At 40.7% G+C, this 19,130-nt stretch overlaps 1 protein-coding gene across 3 annotated transcripts in view; it reads left to right on the top strand.

Annotated features, from left to right (window-relative positions):
- Positions 1 to 19,130, top strand: part of PARD3B (par-3 family cell polarity regulator beta) — a 429,596-nt gene that overhangs the window by 390,025 nt on the left and 20,441 nt on the right. For all 3 annotated transcript variants that reach the window (XM_061455076.1, XM_061455066.1, XM_061455058.1), the window contains one exon: positions 8,372 to 8,451. In XM_061455076.1, the coding sequence (XP_061311060.1) occupies positions 8,372 to 8,451 (80 nt within the window). The remainder of the gene's footprint in view (positions 1 to 8,371; positions 8,452 to 19,130) is intronic.

Raw genomic sequence — 19,130 nt, forward strand, 5'->3', positions numbered from 1 at the left:
CTGCATAGGGAGAAGAGACAATGACTGTAAGTATGGACATTTGTGTGTGTATATGTGTATGTATGTGTACATATGTATATATATGTGTCAAGACAGACAGGCAGAAGAGGAGCATGTAATTGCCTAGCAATCTGACCAAACAGGTAGTGCTCTGATTGCATACAGCTGATTTTCTACATGGAAGTGTTCAAAACTACTCACCAGCAAAACCAAGATCATCAGTGACTCTGGAGTGTGCATCTGTTTCTTACAGGGAAGAGGAAGGATGGTTTGATTACTGTCTCTTCTTTCCTTAAGACAAGGATGTTTTCCTCACCCAAGGGAAATGCATTCTAACAGCATGAACATAACTATTAATCAACACTTAAGCAATAATCAGTGAATAAAAAACGATGACCAGAAACTGAAAATGTACTTGCATTGCTACTTTTGTGCTTTTCCTTTGAGATCATGCCCTTGCATTTTAATACAAACAATTCTTATAAAATTAGCGCTGGTATATTCTGAAAGGCAGTTTTTGAAAAAGCCAGCACTTATTTTTCACTTAAAAAGAAACCCCAAAACTAACAGGAAATGATACCTTAAGATCTGCATAAGTAACTTTATAAAGCTACCTCAGTTGTTTCTGAGGTAGGTCCTCAGTTGATATGAACCAGTAATATCTTACAGGGTTACTTCAGAGATGGAGATGCCAAGATCATCATCACTAGAATGCTGTGTTCAAATGTGTGAAGACGTGCTCAGGATACAGAGATATAAATGTTTTTCCTGTGTATTTTCACCCAAAACGGAGATACAGCCACTGAGAGATGCAGGTGTATGTCAGCTTTGGGAATGCCTCCAAGAGGAATCAAATGCTATTGAAATTAAAACAAACCACCCTCATCAGTATTTAGCGTGCTTTCCTGAATCAGGGCCAAGGTATGTGGTAGCACCCATCAGAAACCAAGGCTGTGAGACTCTATGAGGAGTGCAGCAATACCTTCCTTTAGTTCTTCAAGATGTTTTTTGACAAACTTAATCACAGTTTAATAATAGCATCAGTGTTCTTTGGAATAACCTCAAAACCAGACTAGTATAAAATGCTTAAAGTGAGCATGTACTGAACAGAAAGAAGACTCAATATTCCCTGTGGCTGAGCCCAGAAAACAGAACTTCAGGAGTCTATGAGATGGTGGCTTGGTCATGATTAGGCTGTGAGCAGGTAGCTGTAGCCATCTGTTGCTTCACCTTCCCAAGGTATATTCCCTGTATATTCTGTTAACAAGAAAATACAAAAGTTTACATTAGTTGCCAGATTACCCAAAACAAACTTTGAAGGCGTTAGCCCCTGATTGAAGAACCTCTAACAATTACGGTCCCAAGATGTCTGTAAAAGGGAGTGGGAGCGCAACTGAAAGGTATCTCAAAACCTGCCAGGAAGACACTGCTTCCTTCCTTGTGCTTGTAACTGTCCTACAAACAAGTTTGTAAAAGGAAAGTTGAAAGTGCTCTCTTTCCAGCAGTGGAGGTGGTTTTGAGAGTTCCCGTGGAGTATCTTTCTTGGTTTGCTATTGCAGCCACTTAGCGAAGAAAAGCACTACTACGATTATCAAAAAAGAAGTATTAAAGGTGCTGTCTTATATCTAAACAATGGTAAAGAAGTACTGATGGGCTCATATAGCATTAGACTCTTCTTTGAAGACTGCTTCTGTCGTTAAAATCAATGCAACTTAATTAAAGCAAATTATAGATAGATACATCTATAAATAAGATATTAAAGTGTGCTGCTGAATATGATAATTGCTGCATATTTAGCAATCAGCATGTGTGTTCTGCTTTTGCCAGGAGGGATTTCTTTCAGTGGAATCAATGGAGCTTTATTAAAAACCATCCAAATTAGAGGGAGAAATGATGAGTGTTATAATAACGCAAAATCACTGTTTCAACTTTCTTTGCAAAACCAGGAAAGCAAAATACATCCCTCTTTGTGTATGTAAGGAAAACATCAGGAAAATTCTTTTGAATTGTGGACACTGGTAGAATTTTTAATTTTTACTCTTTGATGCAAAACATTAAAAAGCTGGATGGAGGAAAACATGTTTTCTGTGGAAATGCTGGAGGTCTTGGAGGGTGGGATAATTAGGATATCACAGAAGTGATTAAGAAGACCTCATTCATCAACTTCCTCCATTTCACATGGAGCATCCAGTTCACTGCATTACATAACCCACCTCTGTTTGAACAGCTAAAGGAAGTGTTAGTGGGTCAAATCACGCTCTTAAATTGCACTTGCAGTGCCTACAACCAGGCAGACTGTTTAAATGCAAGAAAAATAAAGTGGGTGAATTTTGGTGTTTCACCTGTGCGTGAAACACTGAGGCTGGGGTGGGGAACAAATCCACTTTTACCTCTCTCAGTTTTTCTTCAGTTTTCACTTAATTGAAAACAAAAACCAACTGTGTCTCAGCAGAGGGGAGACCTGAAGGTTAAAGGGCAAATTCCATCATACCACGGCTCTTTTTGGCATGCTGAATCTCAACCCATGTGATTAGAAACGCTCACAGACAAAAGAAGAGCTTTGAGAACAGAGGTCAAACCAGCATCTGAATCAAGTCCTTTTGCGGATGATCACAAGACTGTTGAAAAGTGTACTGAGCAATGCAGCAGCTCTGCCTGCCATGTTTATACACAGACTTTCAGGCAAAAATCAGAACTGGGTGGCATTTTCAAAACACCTGGGTGATAGCAGAGCACATGCCTCACTCTGCTGGCTCATGTCTTTTAGTGCATGTCAGTCATGTAAAATACAGTGGTAGTATCACACCATTTTTTCATGGTGAGAAAACCACAATGCACAAGCTCGAGTCACTCTCGATGTGTACACAGTGAAAAAGTTAGGAGTCTCAGGACTTCCGTCTTCATAAGCTCTTCCTGATCTCCCATAGTTTTAAGTCAGGCATGATGCAAGCGAAGTCAGCAGTGGTTTGCACTGGGTCTACAAGTGTATAGCTAAAATCACATCAGCCTTGATGAAGTTAAGCTGTTGCTACTTACCTCACTTTCTGATCTTAATGGTAATTGAAATGTTGGAGGAGGCTTACTGTTCAGAAGTGGGGAAAACGAAGGTTTAGAAGTAGAAATTAAAAGGGCAAAAGAGATGTTTAGCCTGTAAGTGAAAAATGAATAAGCCTGAATGCAACACCCACTCTGTATTATTCTTTTTCAAGAGTATGAAACGTTTGACTCTGAGCCGTGTTTTTTCTATAGCTAGTTAAGAACCTTTAAACAATTTTTTTAACAAACTGATGTCTGCAAAGATGATTTAAATTTTCTATGTGCAGCTTTAAATAAAATAGCTGCAGGAGAGGGAACAGTGACTGCAGCTTTCTGAGACATCCACCCTGGAAATGGCTCTTCATTGTTCTTTTTCTTATGAGCAGTACCCACGGTCTTAGGTCTTCAATGTCAACTTCACTTGGGATGGACCTGGAGCAGGGAGCTCCAGTGGCTCAAGTGGGAATCTGTGAGAGGAGGTAGAGCCCCAGGTGAAAGCACACTGTCATAGAATCATAGAATAGTTAGGGTTGGAAAGGACCTTAAAATACCCTAGTTCCAACACCCCTGCCATGGGCAGGGGCACCTGTCCTTGCCGAATGTGTCTCCACTACTAGGGGCAAGGAGCTGTTGTTGGCTTCCATTTGCAGTGGGGTAACTCTCACCTTGAGCCGTGTGTGAATGCACAAGAAAAAGTTGATTCTGGCTTCATGAAGCTAAAACTTAAAAAAAGATCACTGTAGTTGTTACTGTTCATACTGCAATGGCTGTCTGACCCCAAACACCTTGATCCATATGAAACGGGCAAGGGAGGCTTTCCTGCTGGCAGCTAGACTCTTAGCTTTTAACAAGTGCTCCAGGAGGAAGGCAGTATAAGGCAGGTGAGGAGGAATGAAATGCAGTATCTCGTGGGGAAAAAATACAGCCTCTTGCACTTTTCTGCAGTTTTCAAGGGAGTCTCAAGCTTCAGGATGAAGTAAATCCCTTCTCTGCTCTTAAGGAATTGTTATTCTGCAGCCCCAGAATTTTCCTGTAGGCAAATCTTAGACTTATTTCAAGCTACCTGCCTGCAGGTATGCTCTACTTAAGCCTTATAATTTACTTGCAAATATTTGAATCCTCTAAGATAACTTGGTCTGGCTTGAACTGCAAGTGCATGTTCACATCACCTGCTTTATGGTTTTTTTTGTCCTGGGAAGTTTTCCTAGGGAGAATTGGCAGGATAGAGATACCTGCTGTAGCTTATCACTTCTGGGTATTAGAAAACTCCTCAAAATGCCCTACAGTTGCTGTGTTTGCCAGGGACAGAGCTTGCACTGACACCCGCACAGCTTTTGTGTTCTCTTTTTCTTTGTAGATGCTTTCCCTTTCTGTGTGTTCGGGATCTTCATGTGAAATGTGACACTATAAATCCTTCTGTGGTTTTCTTGTTTGAAACAAATGTGGATTCCATTCCATTTGTCCAGGGACGAGGAGGGAGCCTAGCCTGCATTTGATTTTCTCTGCCTTTTGACCTGTCACATTGGTCCCCTGCTGAAGGCTGTGGAGAGCAGCACACGGTGCCCATATCACAACTCATTCTGTGCTTCCCCCAGCCTGGTCCTGACGCTGGGGACTGGCAGGGGTTTCATTAAAGCTGCAGAGGTGTAAGAGGGTTTCCTCTGAAGTAATGCATTTCTGTAACAGAAATCTTGTTTGCTAATGGAAATTACTGGTTTTCAGCAAAGGAGATTTGAACAACAAAAATGTTACTAGCTATGTTGAAAAAATGCCTTTCTGGCACACAGAAAATCCTGACCCCGAAGGCATTGACTTATATGGATGCAGGGTCTTGCCCATTTGTCTTGTGTGACCACTGCTATATGCTTCGGAAAAGTCATCGGGATTCCGAAAGGGGAGATAAGGAGAATAACCTGCTGGTACAGAGGTTTCTGCCTGCTCTCCCTTCCAGGGAATGGCTGACTCTTCGAGGCTTTACCTCTCTTCTACTTGTCAAAGGCTTTACTGCCTTCTGCTAACCTGATGCTAGTTGTTTTGATTCATATGCGTGTCCGGTTTATTTTCTATTCTACAGAGGGTTTGGCCATACCAACACTTTGCCACAGTTAGTTTCATGAATTGTTTGTGGGTTTTGATAAAGATAGCATTTCCTTTCCTCAGTTTAAGCATGCTGCTCTTTTAATTGCGCTGATGGGATGATGGCTGTTTCTGTGTTTGCCTCTACCCCATTATTTTTGCATATTCATGTTTTGCTTGTTAGTTGAGGCTGCTTTAGACTGAGATGATCTCTTCATAATGATGGCTCATATTTAAGTTGATGTCGTTAATTTAAACCCTAAAAATACAGGAGCATGTTTTGGATCATTCTTTCAGTTGTGCATTACCATATGCAAAAAGTGCACTTCATCTGCTGTCTTGTCTTTTCTTTACTGACTGGGGTGTTGGTCTCAAAAGCTTTTCCAGCCACCTCCATTATGGGCTCAGATAAGTACCACACCTTCCATCAGCTCCTACGCCTTGATGGTCACCTCATGATCAGTGTCCATTTGACTTTGATAGAACTTCCAGGTTTTAATCCTTTTTTATTCAGATTACTGTGTGCTCGCCTAAATATTTTGTGATTCTTAGCTGTGTGGTTAAGACCTCTGCACCTGGACTGAGGGCCAGCTGCAGACACCCTGTTTCAGGGAAGGAGGAGAATTCTGATCTTGTTAATTAGTACCTTTCACACTGGTTTTCAGTTCAGTTTGTTGTAAAAGACAGCAAGGAACCCTTTGCTTTGACTCTCTCTGAAACGTAAATAACTTGTATGAAGGAGGTATTTCCATTTTCGCAATTCCTTCTTTCATTGGGGTAGTGTTTTATTCTGGGCACCATTTTGTTGGTGGCTGAGTGATGATACGTTTGTACTGTCGCATGGACAGATGGAGAAGGGAAAGGAGAAGAAATGGCGGAGTCTTTAATTAGCCGTGCAGCGCCAGAGCATGCTTTTCCAGGGCGTCTGGGGTTTTATGTAGGGTGTAGAGGCTCAGCCGCTCGATGGATCCAAACTAGCAAAATTGTGTATCCACCGCCAGGGCGTTTCTATGGTAACTGTCTCTCAAATCATATATACAAACAGACCTGGCAGGGGGTATCACCATCTATTTGGTCTGTAGGAAGCCATCGGAAAAGAGGTGTTTTCAGGCTGCAAAAAGGGCTTGCGATGTAAATATTTTTTACTTTCTGGTAAGTGGTGTAAGTTTTGGGATCAGTGATGAGTGCTGGCTCCATTCCGAATCTGTTTGTGTTTCTGCACATTGACTGGCAGCTGTTATTCCCGATAGGTGTGAGAGTCATCACCAGGAAACTTGCACGAGGTTGCAAATGCACAGTTAGCAGGCGTATCCTTTAGCTCGGAAACATCTTGCTGCTGCACATCATTAACAGCCTATCTACAGCCATGCAGGTAGACTGTATGCTACATGGCTTTTGTGCTGAGCGAACCAAATTATATGTTCATTTCTTTTCCTCTCATCATTCCTCATGAAACAGCAGAAATCTGGAGGCTCTTCTCTCACCGGTGTACCTCGCGAATTAAGAGAAATCATCAACCTAATCAAATTAGCACTGTGAGAACAGCCAAAGTGGCTGTGACTCTTCACCTAGGTGACTCTATCTTTATAAATTCTCTCTACGTGTTGCTTTTCCTGGTGGAAAAAAAAGAAAAATGAATGAATGATCCATTTAGCTTACTGCCCTCTTTTTGAAATGTAAGGCAATTATTGTTATTTTTCGCCTGTCCAAAGCCAGGCACTGCTAAAGCATGGCTCATTTCAAATGAGAAGTGGTTATTTCTTGTGGCCGTCAGTTCCATGAGAGCTCCTTTCTGGTTTGAGTCTAATAAAAGAGAGTTAGCAAGAGATCTGTGCTAAATAATCTTTTTCACTTATGAGTCTCTTGGATGTTGCATGGTATCGGTTGAGTGGTGAGTGTATAATGGTGTTTGTCTGGAATAATTCCTAAGCTTGCTTAGTAGCTTCAAGGGATAGTGCCTCTCTTTGCACTGGACCTTGGCTTATTTAATCGGTCCATAAGAGACTGTACACAGAAATGCTATATAAAAGTGGATAAGGCTATGCCTGAGTGCACAACCCTTCCCATTGTAGAAGCTTACACATATCTTCAATGAAAATGGCATATTGTTCATAAATTACAGGACTGACAGGAATGTACTCTAACCTGTAGAATGTGAAAAACATGTTAATTTTTGTTTGTTTTCTCTTTTTACAACCAGGCATTTGCCGAAAGCTTTGTGTGATTTATTCTTTTCTTTTTAATGAATTCTTAAAAATGTTTGAAAAGGCATTAAATCTTCCTTTCTGCTATTAATCTGTAAAAGGGGAAGGGGATTTTAAATGGCCTTTTAGTATATTGCTTTATAAAACTGCTGATTCTAGCAGCACCGGAATAGGAATACATACTAATGTAGGAAACACTGAAGGCAGTCAGAGCCTTCTGCATTTATGGAGGAAAAGACTAATAGCTCCATTTTAACAAGGCTCTTAACACTTTGGGCCATCAGCAGGCATTGAGTGAGTGAAATTGGGAGAGCTCCTGTGTGCTAAAAGCATTGAAGTTCACCATTTTGTACCCTAGTTGGAGCCTTCCTGATAGAATTGCACTCTCCAGCCAACTCCAGTTGCCATCTTGAAAACAAACCAAGCAGCGACCTGGCATTTTGACTGAGTGCACTAATGCTTCACTTTTGAAATGGCACCAGAGCATGATAAATGCACTTAACTCCCAGTGGGATACTTAGCTTTGCAGTGGCGTTAGGGAAAGTTTCTGTGTGTGTGTGTGTGTGTGTGTGTGTGTGTGTGTGTGTGTGTGTGTGTGTTAAGAATGCAAGCAAAGCCTGTTTATAGCACGTTTTATACTTGAGCAAAACACAGAAGAGAGGAAAAATCTGCAAACTTGGTACTAAGACGCTAGCTTTGATTCAAGTAGTTACGCCACAGAAATCAGAAGGGATGTGCTTAATTAGATTACATCCTCATGTTACTGAATTCTAGGGGAAAGGCCAGCCAGGGGAGGAGTATCACAGCTAGGACACAGGTGAGGAAAAGGCCCTGAAGAATGTACCTGTTCTAAATAGCTCTTTCATACGGAAACCTTTCTTGTTAGCGTGATAAGATTATGTATGGGATTTGTATCTTCTTTGAGCCCCTGCCTTTCTTTTGTTGGTTTTGGCATGTTGCGGCATCATGTGTTCTCTGCTTATCATTTTGAGATGCATTGTTAGTAGCTGGGCTGCATAATTGATCTTCATCTCTAATTACTGTCCTCTCCACAGGTGCCTGGAAAAGGTCCAGATGGGAGCTCATACAATCTCCACTTCGAGGGGATGGAAAGGCAGTATGCATCCTTACCCAGGTATGGCACTGAGCCTCACACACACAGAGTCTGATTCACCCTCCCTTCAGTGGGTGGGGAATTCAGCCCACAGCTATATCTGGCTCCAGCATGAGATATTATTTTGCAGTTTTGTCTTGCCACCTTATGCTGCTGATTTAGTGCCATCTTTATAACTCTACTCTTAATATGGACTTTTGAATTTATGTATTTTAAAAGGTTTTACACTGAACATGTCAGCAAGAGTCATGATCCACAGGTAGAGAACATGACATTGAGGAAACTGGCTTTGCAGAAGTTATAACAGGTCGTAGCAGGGCATAAATGACTTGAGTTTAAATGATCCATCCCTGACAGTGTTCAGGGCCAGGTTGGACAGAGCCTTGGGTGACATGGTTTAGCAGGAGGCGTCCCTGCCCATGGCAGGGGGGTTGGAACTAGATGTTCTTAAGGTCATTTCCAACCCAAACCATTCTGTGATTCTGTGGCATTGACAGAGTACTGCTGTGGAAAGCCTCCACTGCAGCAGCCACAGCCACTGAAGTCCCACTGCTGCTGCAAGGACTGACTGACTAGCAGTCCTGTTCCAGTAGAGCATCTCTGTGCTTTAACTGAACGCTGTGGAAATGCGAGTAAATTCTCTGAGGGCTTTTTTTAATTTTTAATCCTTATCAACTCAATGGAGAGTAATTCTAGCATGAAACCAGTGGGGCATAACAAAAAGGAAGCATTTCAGAGATTTCAGTCCCATTTCTGTGGGAGTTCTAATAGCAGAGTGTAAGCTGTAGCAAGGCAGAAAGGGGAACAAGAGGATGCTAGAAAATATGGTGGGAGGAAAACAAAAATAGAAAAATATTCCCCTTTTAGAATTAGAGGCCTAAGAAAGACCTTAGGGAGGTTGCCCAGTCCAGTTCTTGGTCCTACAAGCAAGGTAATTTGCAAAGGCAAAGCAATAATAGCTATTTAAAAGCAAGAAGAGATTCTTCATTGTGAAATAACGCTGGCATTTAGGAAATCAGTGAATTTGCTTCTTTTTCCACAATCTACATTCAAAGGTCTCACTGGAGAGATTGATTGATAAATGTGTAATGCTGTGTCCAATTCCAGATGAAAATACAAAGATGTTTTTGGAAACCAATATATAGAGGCTGTATCACAAGACATCATTGGATGTTTGTAGGTATTTTTTAATGTACGTGGTTTCTAAACTGTAGCTCAGTTAATGCCTTCAAACAATATTTGTGTCAGCCATTGTTTTGGAAATTCATCCTGTGCAGTAGCTGCCTTTTCTAACAGAAGCCTGCTTTCAGGCAGTGTCTTGTACGTATTTCCTGACTGACTGTGAGTATTCTTACTCTCCTGGGTAAGTAGCCATCTTTTTCTGTAGTTCTCCAGTACTCAGGTCTCCTCTCATGTTTTTAGCAGTGATTTTTGCAGGTTAGTTAGGTGTAGTTTAATTATGCACACTCTTTTTTATCTATTTTAAATTTCAATTTTGTTGAGTACTTCCTTGTGAATTACAAGAAGAAATTAGCAATTGGTGCCCAGTGTAACTCTCTACAGCAATTTTCATATTCCTATATCATGTCTCTTTTTATTCGTTTTCCCTTCAAAGCTAATCAACCTTATTTTTTCAGTCTTTATGAAATGGAAATTTCCCAGTGAAGTCTTAACTCCCATCACCCAGAATACTTTTTATTTCACTGGTATCCCTTTCGAGGATCACCAGAAGTGAGCACAACAATGCAGATGTAGATGTGCCCTTGCTTTATGCAGCAGTGTTGTCTGTATTCCTTCTATCTTGTTCCTTTTTAAATGCTCTGCATCCTTGGCATGTCCCCTAGGTGTGTGTACCATAGGGGGTACTCTACACCCTGCGTTTTCATGGAGGGGGGATGGGTTTAGTTGGGATTTTGAGGTTTTTGTTTAAAATAGGTCTATTCTTCCCAAAACCAAGACTTACTGGGAATGTGACTCTAGGTTTTCTAACAGGTTTGAGTATTTAGCTGGCTGGGTCTCACCCTTTAGGCAGTCATCCAAACATTCAATCAGCTTTTGAAGATCAGTGTGAAAAGTGCCATTTCTCTCAGTGCCTAAGAAGATCATGCTAGAGAGTGAGGGCCTGCACTTCAGCAGGGCTGTGTGTGCTTTCTGATCCAAGCACTTGCACTGCTGCACACAGGTCATGCATTGCTGTGCCTCCAGACAGTTTCTTCCCTGGTAGGATCAGAGCTTTGGGGCAGTGCACCCTCGGGTGTGCCTGCAGTCCAGCAATCCACTGCTGCCTTTTATACTTGGGTTTTGTAAGTTTTGCAGTTTCATGTTACTGCAGTAATTAAGCCCTGGCAGTCACAAATGACTAGATTGCTACAGTGAAGTCTAAATCCAGAGGAGGATGTAGTCTCATTGCCAGCCACTAATGGAAATGAGTGATTTCTTTTCTTCTGATGGCTGCCTGCCCAGGTGTATTAAAGGAATCTAGGTAGAAACTACCCATTTTCCAACTTATTCTCAGTGGAGGATCCATGAATACTACTCTAATGGACAGCATTATTACAAAAAAAGAAAGTTAGAAAGAAACACAGATAATAATTTCCTCGAAGATCTGCTTTCTTCTCCCCAGCATTCTGGTCTTATTTCATGATTTCCTGCCTGTGGGTTTATTCCCCTCCTTGTCTTGTCCTGTCCTGACCTTATCTTGATCATAGAATCATAGAATAGTTAGGGTTGGAAAGGACCTTAATATCATCAAGTTCCAACCCCCTGCCATGGGCAGGGATGCCTCACATTAGACCATGTTGCCCAAGGCTCCATCCAACCTGGCACAAGTCCAGGTAGATGATGTGAACTGCTCTACCCCTGTCCATCAGTTCCATAGCCCCATCGTAGAAGGCCACCAAATTGGTCAGGCAGGATTTCCTCTTAGTGAAGCCATGCTGGCTGTCACCAACCACCTCATGGTTTTCCATAAGCCTTAGCATGCTTTCCAGGAGAATCTGGTCTATGATCCTGCCAGGCACAGAGGTGAGACTGACAGGTCTGTAGTTTCCCTGGGTCTTCCATTTTCCCCTTCTTGAAAATGGGGGTTATATAATCACTGGGATACATCTGACATGGATGTGGTGTATAACTGTCTGCATACTTAGCCATTTAAGTCCAGTTTAATAAGAGGTACTTAGAGAGTCTTCAGATGAGGGTTGTAGATGCTTGGAGACAGATTCTTACTGCGATACTGTGTTGAGTCCAGGATCTTTGCTGTTACGCTGGTGTGGCACACGCAAGGAAAGAAAGGCAAGCGTTTAGACTGCAGCCAGTTTCACTCAATGAGGAGGGAAGGGGGAATCTGTGCTATGTCAAGAGTAGCTGGGATCTACACAGTAAAACTGTTCTGCTTACCTGGAAGCCAGCAGGAGTCATGCCAGTGTGTGGATATGGACAAATTGAGTATGAGAGCTTTGGTTTTCCTCCCCACTGGGCAAGAAAGAGGAATGATCACCTGCCAAACAGCTTTATGAATGTCTGGTGCCCTTAGGCACTACCCTGTTCCTGTGCAAAGGCACACCTCCTGCATGAGGGGGAATTCAGACTGCCAGCAGCATCCAAACATATCTGCTTGTGGGTTGTAAAAATCTAAGCTTTGAAACATCATTACTGCTTTGCCCTTTCCCTTTTGTTTTGTATTCTTCTGTTTTTTCTCCAGAGCTGCTAACTTAAGCCTAGGTATTATTGGCCAGATTCAGGTAATGTGTCTGTATTAACTGCATTTGAGGGATTCAGCTGTGTCGAGTGTGCTTGCCTTTTCAGTCGATGCAGCAGCAAATCCAGTGTCCCAGTCTCACTGAGCTCAGTGACGCCCTTTTTTGCCTCTCAGTGCAGGATCTGTTCCTGTGTAAGGTTACATTTTTAATTAAAAGCTGAAAACAGGAGGCAGCAGCCTTTGGAGGAAGGCTTTGTATGTGACTGGCTTAATGAGTGAACAGCTGAGTTATGTAGTTAGGTTTCTAAGTAAAATAAAGCCAGTCTGTAGACTTGGTTTGGAAATGTCTAGAGAAGCAAACATCTGAATTAGATGGTAAGTGGTTGTGGCAGGAGAGTGGCAGGTCTTCATCTCACACTGCATTGTGCTGCTCTGTCTGCAAAAAAGCAGCTAAGTGGGAAAGACAGAATGGAAGGCTTTGCAAGAGAGATATAGTTCTTTGCACTCAATACTTACGTGTTGCCCTGGGGCTACAGCTAAGTACTGCTGAGTAGTAGTATTAAGCAATGTTAAATCCTCGTGCTTAGGAGAATGGCTTGATTCTTATATCTCTTAGCCTCTTCTTGTGGGAAGAGGAGCAGGGCAAGGGTGCAAGAGGCATTTGTATTTTTCAAACTATTTTTAATGCCTGTTTTCTTGATGTAATACAGAATATTTTCCTGATGGAGCTATGGAACAGATACAGTGCTGAAGCTGCTCCGTTTGTTCCTAGTTTTATTTTTGAGCTTGCTTTTATGGAAGTCTGTCTTAATGTAAATCACAGTCTGCCAGTGGCAGCCTTGTTTGGAGAAATGTCGTGTTCGAGGACACGTTCTTTTCTGTGTTGATGGAAAAGCTGGCTGTGACCAAAAGCAGGCTGTCAGACACAGAGACAGGACACTGGTGACATGACGAGTGTAGATGAGAAAGCTCAGCCATCTTCCTGGTAAGAAATGCTGATTCCAAGGGAAAGCTAATGCTCCAGACTTTCTCTGGAATCCTCGTGTTATTGAAAAACATGCATCTTTGTCAAGAAAAGGGGTGGGGCTGGAAAGGCAGTAAGAGCATTGGAAAACAACTGCTAGCATGGAAAAATGAGTTCAGTCTGTGTAGATGAGTTCAGCTGTATTGCTTTGGTTGGGAGGAGACCACTGAGCAAACTGGTAATTGGTTCACAGGAATATGCTTCTTACATGTAACAGACATCCTAAAACTGGGAAATCTGCAAATGTGTTAAGGAAGTAGCCTTGCAGTACAGTGGCAGCACATAGTCTTGCCATGCTGGAAGGTTCTCTTCAGATTGACCATGCAACTTGCGCTTCTTAAGGCGGCAGCTAAATGCTGCATATCCTCAGTTTCTAGGTATGAAGCCAGAAAGGACAATTTTAATCACCTTGCCTGAGCTCCCCAAAAGCCTCATTTCTGCATCAAAGTAAATTTAAATTTTGATCTATGACACTACTTTCGTAAATATATTTACAAAAGCATCTAACCTGGAATTAAAATGTCACATTGTAGAGAATTCATTGCATTCTACAGAGGTTAATTATTTTGCTCTTTAAAAAGATTATGTTGGGGTTTTTTTTCCCCAAGTCTGAAATAACGCGATTTCAGTTTCTAGATACTATGGTAAATATTTTCCTGCTAGGTTTTAAGAGGCAAGTCTGCAAAATGCCTCCCTTTCAGTATTCCTATGCAGAGATCATTTATGTTATCACTTAACCTCCCTTTCAATAAATTAAACAGATTGAGCACTTGGGTCTTACCCTATAAAGCATGAAAGCAGCATTGACTCAAGGGGCCAGAGTCCCCATGCAGTCAATTTATGAGGTAGCCTCTAGAGTTGAGTCAAAAATATTTCTAACTCTTTGGATCAAAAGCAAAGTTTCTTTAACATCTACTTCATGAAAAGATAAGGTTCCTCAAACAGAAGGAATGAATTACTAAGCAAGTTTCATCAGCTATTTTTTGCACTTGAGTGCTTTAATTTTACTAACCAATTTTATTTCAAAATGCAGGATTTCTGGAATGTAATTGAATCCCCAAAATGTCATCAGAAAGTGACTTGACACAAATCACAAGGAATTGTCTATTAAATAAGTCATCATTCACTATTGTCTAGCAGAATCTGAAATTAATATACTGACATTACTTAAATATGTATATAGTGTATTCTCCTGGTTAACAAAAAGATATCACAGTTTTAGCGCAGACTATAATTAGCTGTAGATCAACTTGTCAGAACATTCCCAACCTATGGGAATTCACTAGGTGAAAAAGCAAGGTTTAAAATCAGTTATTTAAATGAAAATTCCCTGCTTGTTGGTTTGAATCACAATAATTTATTTGCTGTAAAATCCCTTTGATTTAACTTATTCCATCCCATGTTGCAAAAAATCTATGCCCTTTCTCATTTTGTATATTTGATTCACATTCCTCTCTGACATCCAACAGTATGTTTCACGGCATTGACCCAGCCGTGCAGTCATGGTTATAGCCATCTGCTGAGGGATGTGATGTCCTGGTTGGTTTTTGATGTTGACCCTTCTGCACTGAAACATGCTATGTGGTGACACAGTGGTTCTCAGTAATGGTGACAGTGTTGCTCTGCCCCATAATACTGCTGCCACGGACTGCGGGTATCACAGGGAATGACTCTACTGCCTGTAGCACTGTTTAAGTTGGAGATACATTCACCTGGTTAAAAACAGCATCTGCGGGTATGTTTTCATAAAGGGAGGGGGGGAGTTTGCCAAAACTCTAATGGCAGTGAAATAATTTATCATCCCAGTCCAGAATCACCAAAGTCATAGTCTGTCAGTGAAACCATGTTACTGGACATATATTATACAGTTACAAAGCAGACCTATTAACTTTTGATGCATAATATAATACACAGTATTTCTAGTAATGCCCAGATTTTCCTTCCAAAGTGGTGGAAAAGAATTGAAGGGCAGGGTGATGAGAAAACACTTTGTAATTCAGGTAGCTAAAAGATGCCTGTATTTCCCCCATTCCTCATACTAATTAAAATTAAAAGAAGAGGCTCAAGAGAAAGATTCGCAAGCCAATTGCGAGTGGTCTTTTTTCATTTTCAATGTAAATCTTTTTTTTTTAATATTCCCATGACATAACAGCAGAACTAAAAAGATTTGATGATTTGGAATCTTAAATAGGTTTAGGACTAAGTGTGGTGCAAGAATGAATGGCCCACCTCATTTCATCATGCTAGTTGTGAAATGTAAGTAATATTCTAACAGTGTTTTCTATGGTATACTTGATTATTAACTTTCTCTTCTGTTTTAATCATCTGAAGTAGTACCAGTAACTCAGGGATATTTTTAAAATATTATTTTTGTCTTGACAGATGTACTTTCATTGAAAATGCAGCAAAAGCCTAGTCTGTCTGTATCTTCCAATGTGGTCTCATTTTAAACAAAATATGTCTATGGTTTTAATTGGGGTTTAAGTCCAGGCAGATTAATTTAGAATCAGTTCTAATGGAGATACTGGTCCTACTCAAGGGCCTCCAAAATACGTTGCAATAAACCAGGCAAGATGAAATACAGGCAAAGAAAAAAGAGGATTCTTACATGCTAGAGCACAAGCTTGGGAACCAAGATGATGGGCTCATTAAAAGATTAGCTTAAATCCAATATCAAACAGTTTAAGATTTGCTTAAACTTTACTTTAACTCTGCAAGATCATTTAAGTGATTTCTGTGGAAACTGCCCAGGGTCTCTGAGATGTCAGGGAAGTCACTGTGCTTCAAGAAGGACAGAATCCATATCCACAGCAGGACACCAGACTGGTGATACGTACGTGCAGTCGAAAGCTGGAAGTGCTGTATTGCAGTTGTATTGTTCTGTTTCAGCTTCAGTTACTCTGCCGTAGTATGCCATGGTATAAATATCACCTCAGTGTCGTATGTGAAGTGTGAAGGCTGGTCTTGTGTATGGTGTCAAAACACATTTGTCCAAAAATGTGCAGAGTTCATAAATAATCTGTGTATACTTTCTACAGAAAAAGCCTCAGGCATTAAAAGCAGAGCAGGTAAGAGAGGGTCAGTGTACTGTAGATGTTTCAAAAAATGGCCTTGTGTCTTTCCTAAGAATTAGCTGAAAGGAGGAGAGAAAATTGTAAACATGATCACAAATACCGAAATCTCTACAGTGAACTCAAAAGGAAGGAGATGTGGTTGCAAAACTTATGTCCAGCTTCCTAATAAAATAGAAATATCACTGAAAGTGAACAGGATGCTGCTATCCAAGCCAAATTAAGTCTGAACACTGAAAAAGTATCCTTTAGAAAGTCAGAAAGGTCAAGGTTCATGGCTGGTGGGCCACCTCTCTAATTTCCATGGGAATACCTAAAGAAAATTGTCCAAAGAAAATGTCTGCAGCAACTGGGACATAGCTTGGAAAAAAATACTGAAAGCCAAATGTCCCAGAAGAATCCTTTGAGAGTGTAAGGGGAGGCAGACGATGGGGTTTTGTCAATTTTTTAAATAAGTCAGTCAACTTCTCATAGCAAAAAGCCAGTTAACGAACTATGGAATAGTTTACAAGTCAGTTAATATTTTGAAACTAAACAGCAGCCTTTTGCAAGGAGCTACTAGCTGGAGTAAATAAAAATACTTTGTGTCACATTTACAAAAACGCATGGATCTGGTATGGATTTTAGTGTGTAACCAGGCAGAAGGACATCCCACTCAAACTGAGGGCACCAAATTCAGCTTAAAAATACAGGAGATGGACGAAAATACTGCCTTTGAATAAAAGGGCTTGAATTAATATTATAAAATTTAATGAAGTCGTGGAGACATTGCTTCAGAAAAGAAAAAGCTGTATTAGTTATGCCTCCAGTGAGTAAAAGAACAAAACAAGTGTTAGGGAAGAAAACATTAATGAAAGAAAGAAGTGTCAGTACAAAATGGTTAGGTTGAGATGGAGGATCTGCAGAAAAAAGATAAGTGAATGCAAATTAAAAAGAAGCTGATCAAATTCAAAACTAAAAGCATATAGCCCACAGAATGCATCAACAGAGTGATGTGCTGAGTGAAACCTGGGGAATAAGATGCGTGCTACAAAATGCAAATACATCCATTGCATTGTTGAGATGGATATTGAAACTGCTCAGGAGACCAACAGGCTGGGAAGCTCAGCTAGCTGTTTTATAGGTATGAATATTTGGAATAAAAATGTTGCTGCTTATGTTGGCTTATAATTCAGAATCGATCAAAAAGTGTGAACTCTAGGCTGCAAAGGTGAGGAAATAGGTTTTTCTTTCTGTGAGAAAGTGCATTGTAAAATAAGACAATTCCACTGCAGTTCTTGACTTTGGCTTTAGCTTAATAAATAGGTCTGGAGGTATGGCTGAAAGATATTTGTCAGGGAACGTGCTTTAAAAACAGCTAACAAAGGAGAAATACAGGAAGCCAACAGCATCAGGTGTAAATATGTATGTTTTTTGAGCATGTTGGATCAGGACTTTTTGAGTGAGCTTCCTGCAGTGCTCACAGCATTGTGCATGAACCTCCTGTATGTTCTATCACTGCTCAGCTAGGCTCCTGTAAGCAAACAGAAGCTTTGAGATGGCACCAGTCCCTCAGAGGCAGACTGCAGTTAGTTTTTCACAATCCAGTGTATTCCTTTGTCTCCATCCAATCTTTGCAAAGCAGGCTCAGAAAAAACAAACAAACAAAACCAAGCAAACAGGAAAGATGTTAAAAGGAACAAGGAAGTTGCACTATCATAATGGCAAGTTTCAAGTTTCTAATAACAAGTCATTTGAAGGGAGTCAGTTATAGGAAAGAGGAAAGGAGATAAAGTAGGGAAATGAATTGTATGTGGACAGTCTGCATGCTGCAAGGTAATGACAAGCTGTGAAATCTTAAGACCTCATACATAGTTCTGGGTTCTTTAACAAACACACAGGGACGGAGTCGTGAGCACTCAAGAGTGCCACCCACCAAGGGATAAGAAACAGACTGGGGGAGATGCAAGCCATACAGGAACAGAGGGGCACTGCTTTAAGCAGACCTGCTGTTGTTTGTTATCTTTGGTGAAACCCTGCCTTGTGAGGAGAGAGCTTGTATATAACTCGTTGATTAAAGGAAAGAGGTATCTAATTTGGGATTAAGAGAATTACTGAAGAATTTAATAGTAAAAACAGTTGCTAGAGCAGCTATTTCAACACAGCTCATACAATTGGCAGCCAAACTGCTTCCATTTTTTAAGTAGGTGACATATTTAATTTCTCTGCACAGAAGTTTCTTAAACATGCATCAAGAGAATATTCTAAATTCTAGAGAAATTCTAGAGGCTTTTGTCCAACTTTCTGTCCCATATATTCACCTAAGGCTTTTAAGTTGCTTTTCAACTATGACACTTTAGAAAGTCACACTTTGGCTATGTTAATCCATGTTGAGTAACACCTTACTCTGCAAATAGAAGCTAGTACAAGCCTGATCCATGGCGTGATCCATGGATGTCTCCCTAAGGACTGTCATCAGCAGTAGCTTTAGACTGAAATGTGATCACTGTTAAAGGATATTCCTTAATTTCTTTCCTGTCTGTGTCAGTCTGGTAGTACTTCCATAAACTATGATTAGGACTTCTTTCCCCCCCCAGGAACTCTGCCCACCAGTGTTAGCAGTCTCTCCATATTTTGGAGATCCTAGAAAAAGGAATATGTGCTCTATATGTTCTTCTCCAACCCATCCCATCTTACGACAGATATAAGTTAAGTAAAAGTAGGACTTTAAAATGAATGTAATTCAAGGGTGTTGAAGAATTGCAAATGTTCAGATCACTAGCGGTTATGGACCAGTAACTTTAGAGCAAGCATGGAGCTAAAGCTACTGTTGTATGCTATTAGAAAAAATTAATTCCTGCTTTCTTAAGAGTCTTTACTCTCATCTCAGGCTTGGAAAGATTGCATTGTTCTAGCATTCAATAGTTAT

The sequence above is a fragment of the Pezoporus flaviventris genome, unplaced genomic scaffold, assembly GCF_033815535.1.
Source record: "Pezoporus flaviventris isolate CSIRO_AGI_PZ_B2104156 unplaced genomic scaffold, CSIRO_AGI_Pfla_v1 ptg000001l, whole genome shotgun sequence".
Classification (NCBI taxonomy): Eukaryota; Metazoa; Chordata; class Aves; order Psittaciformes; family Psittacidae; genus Pezoporus; species Pezoporus flaviventris.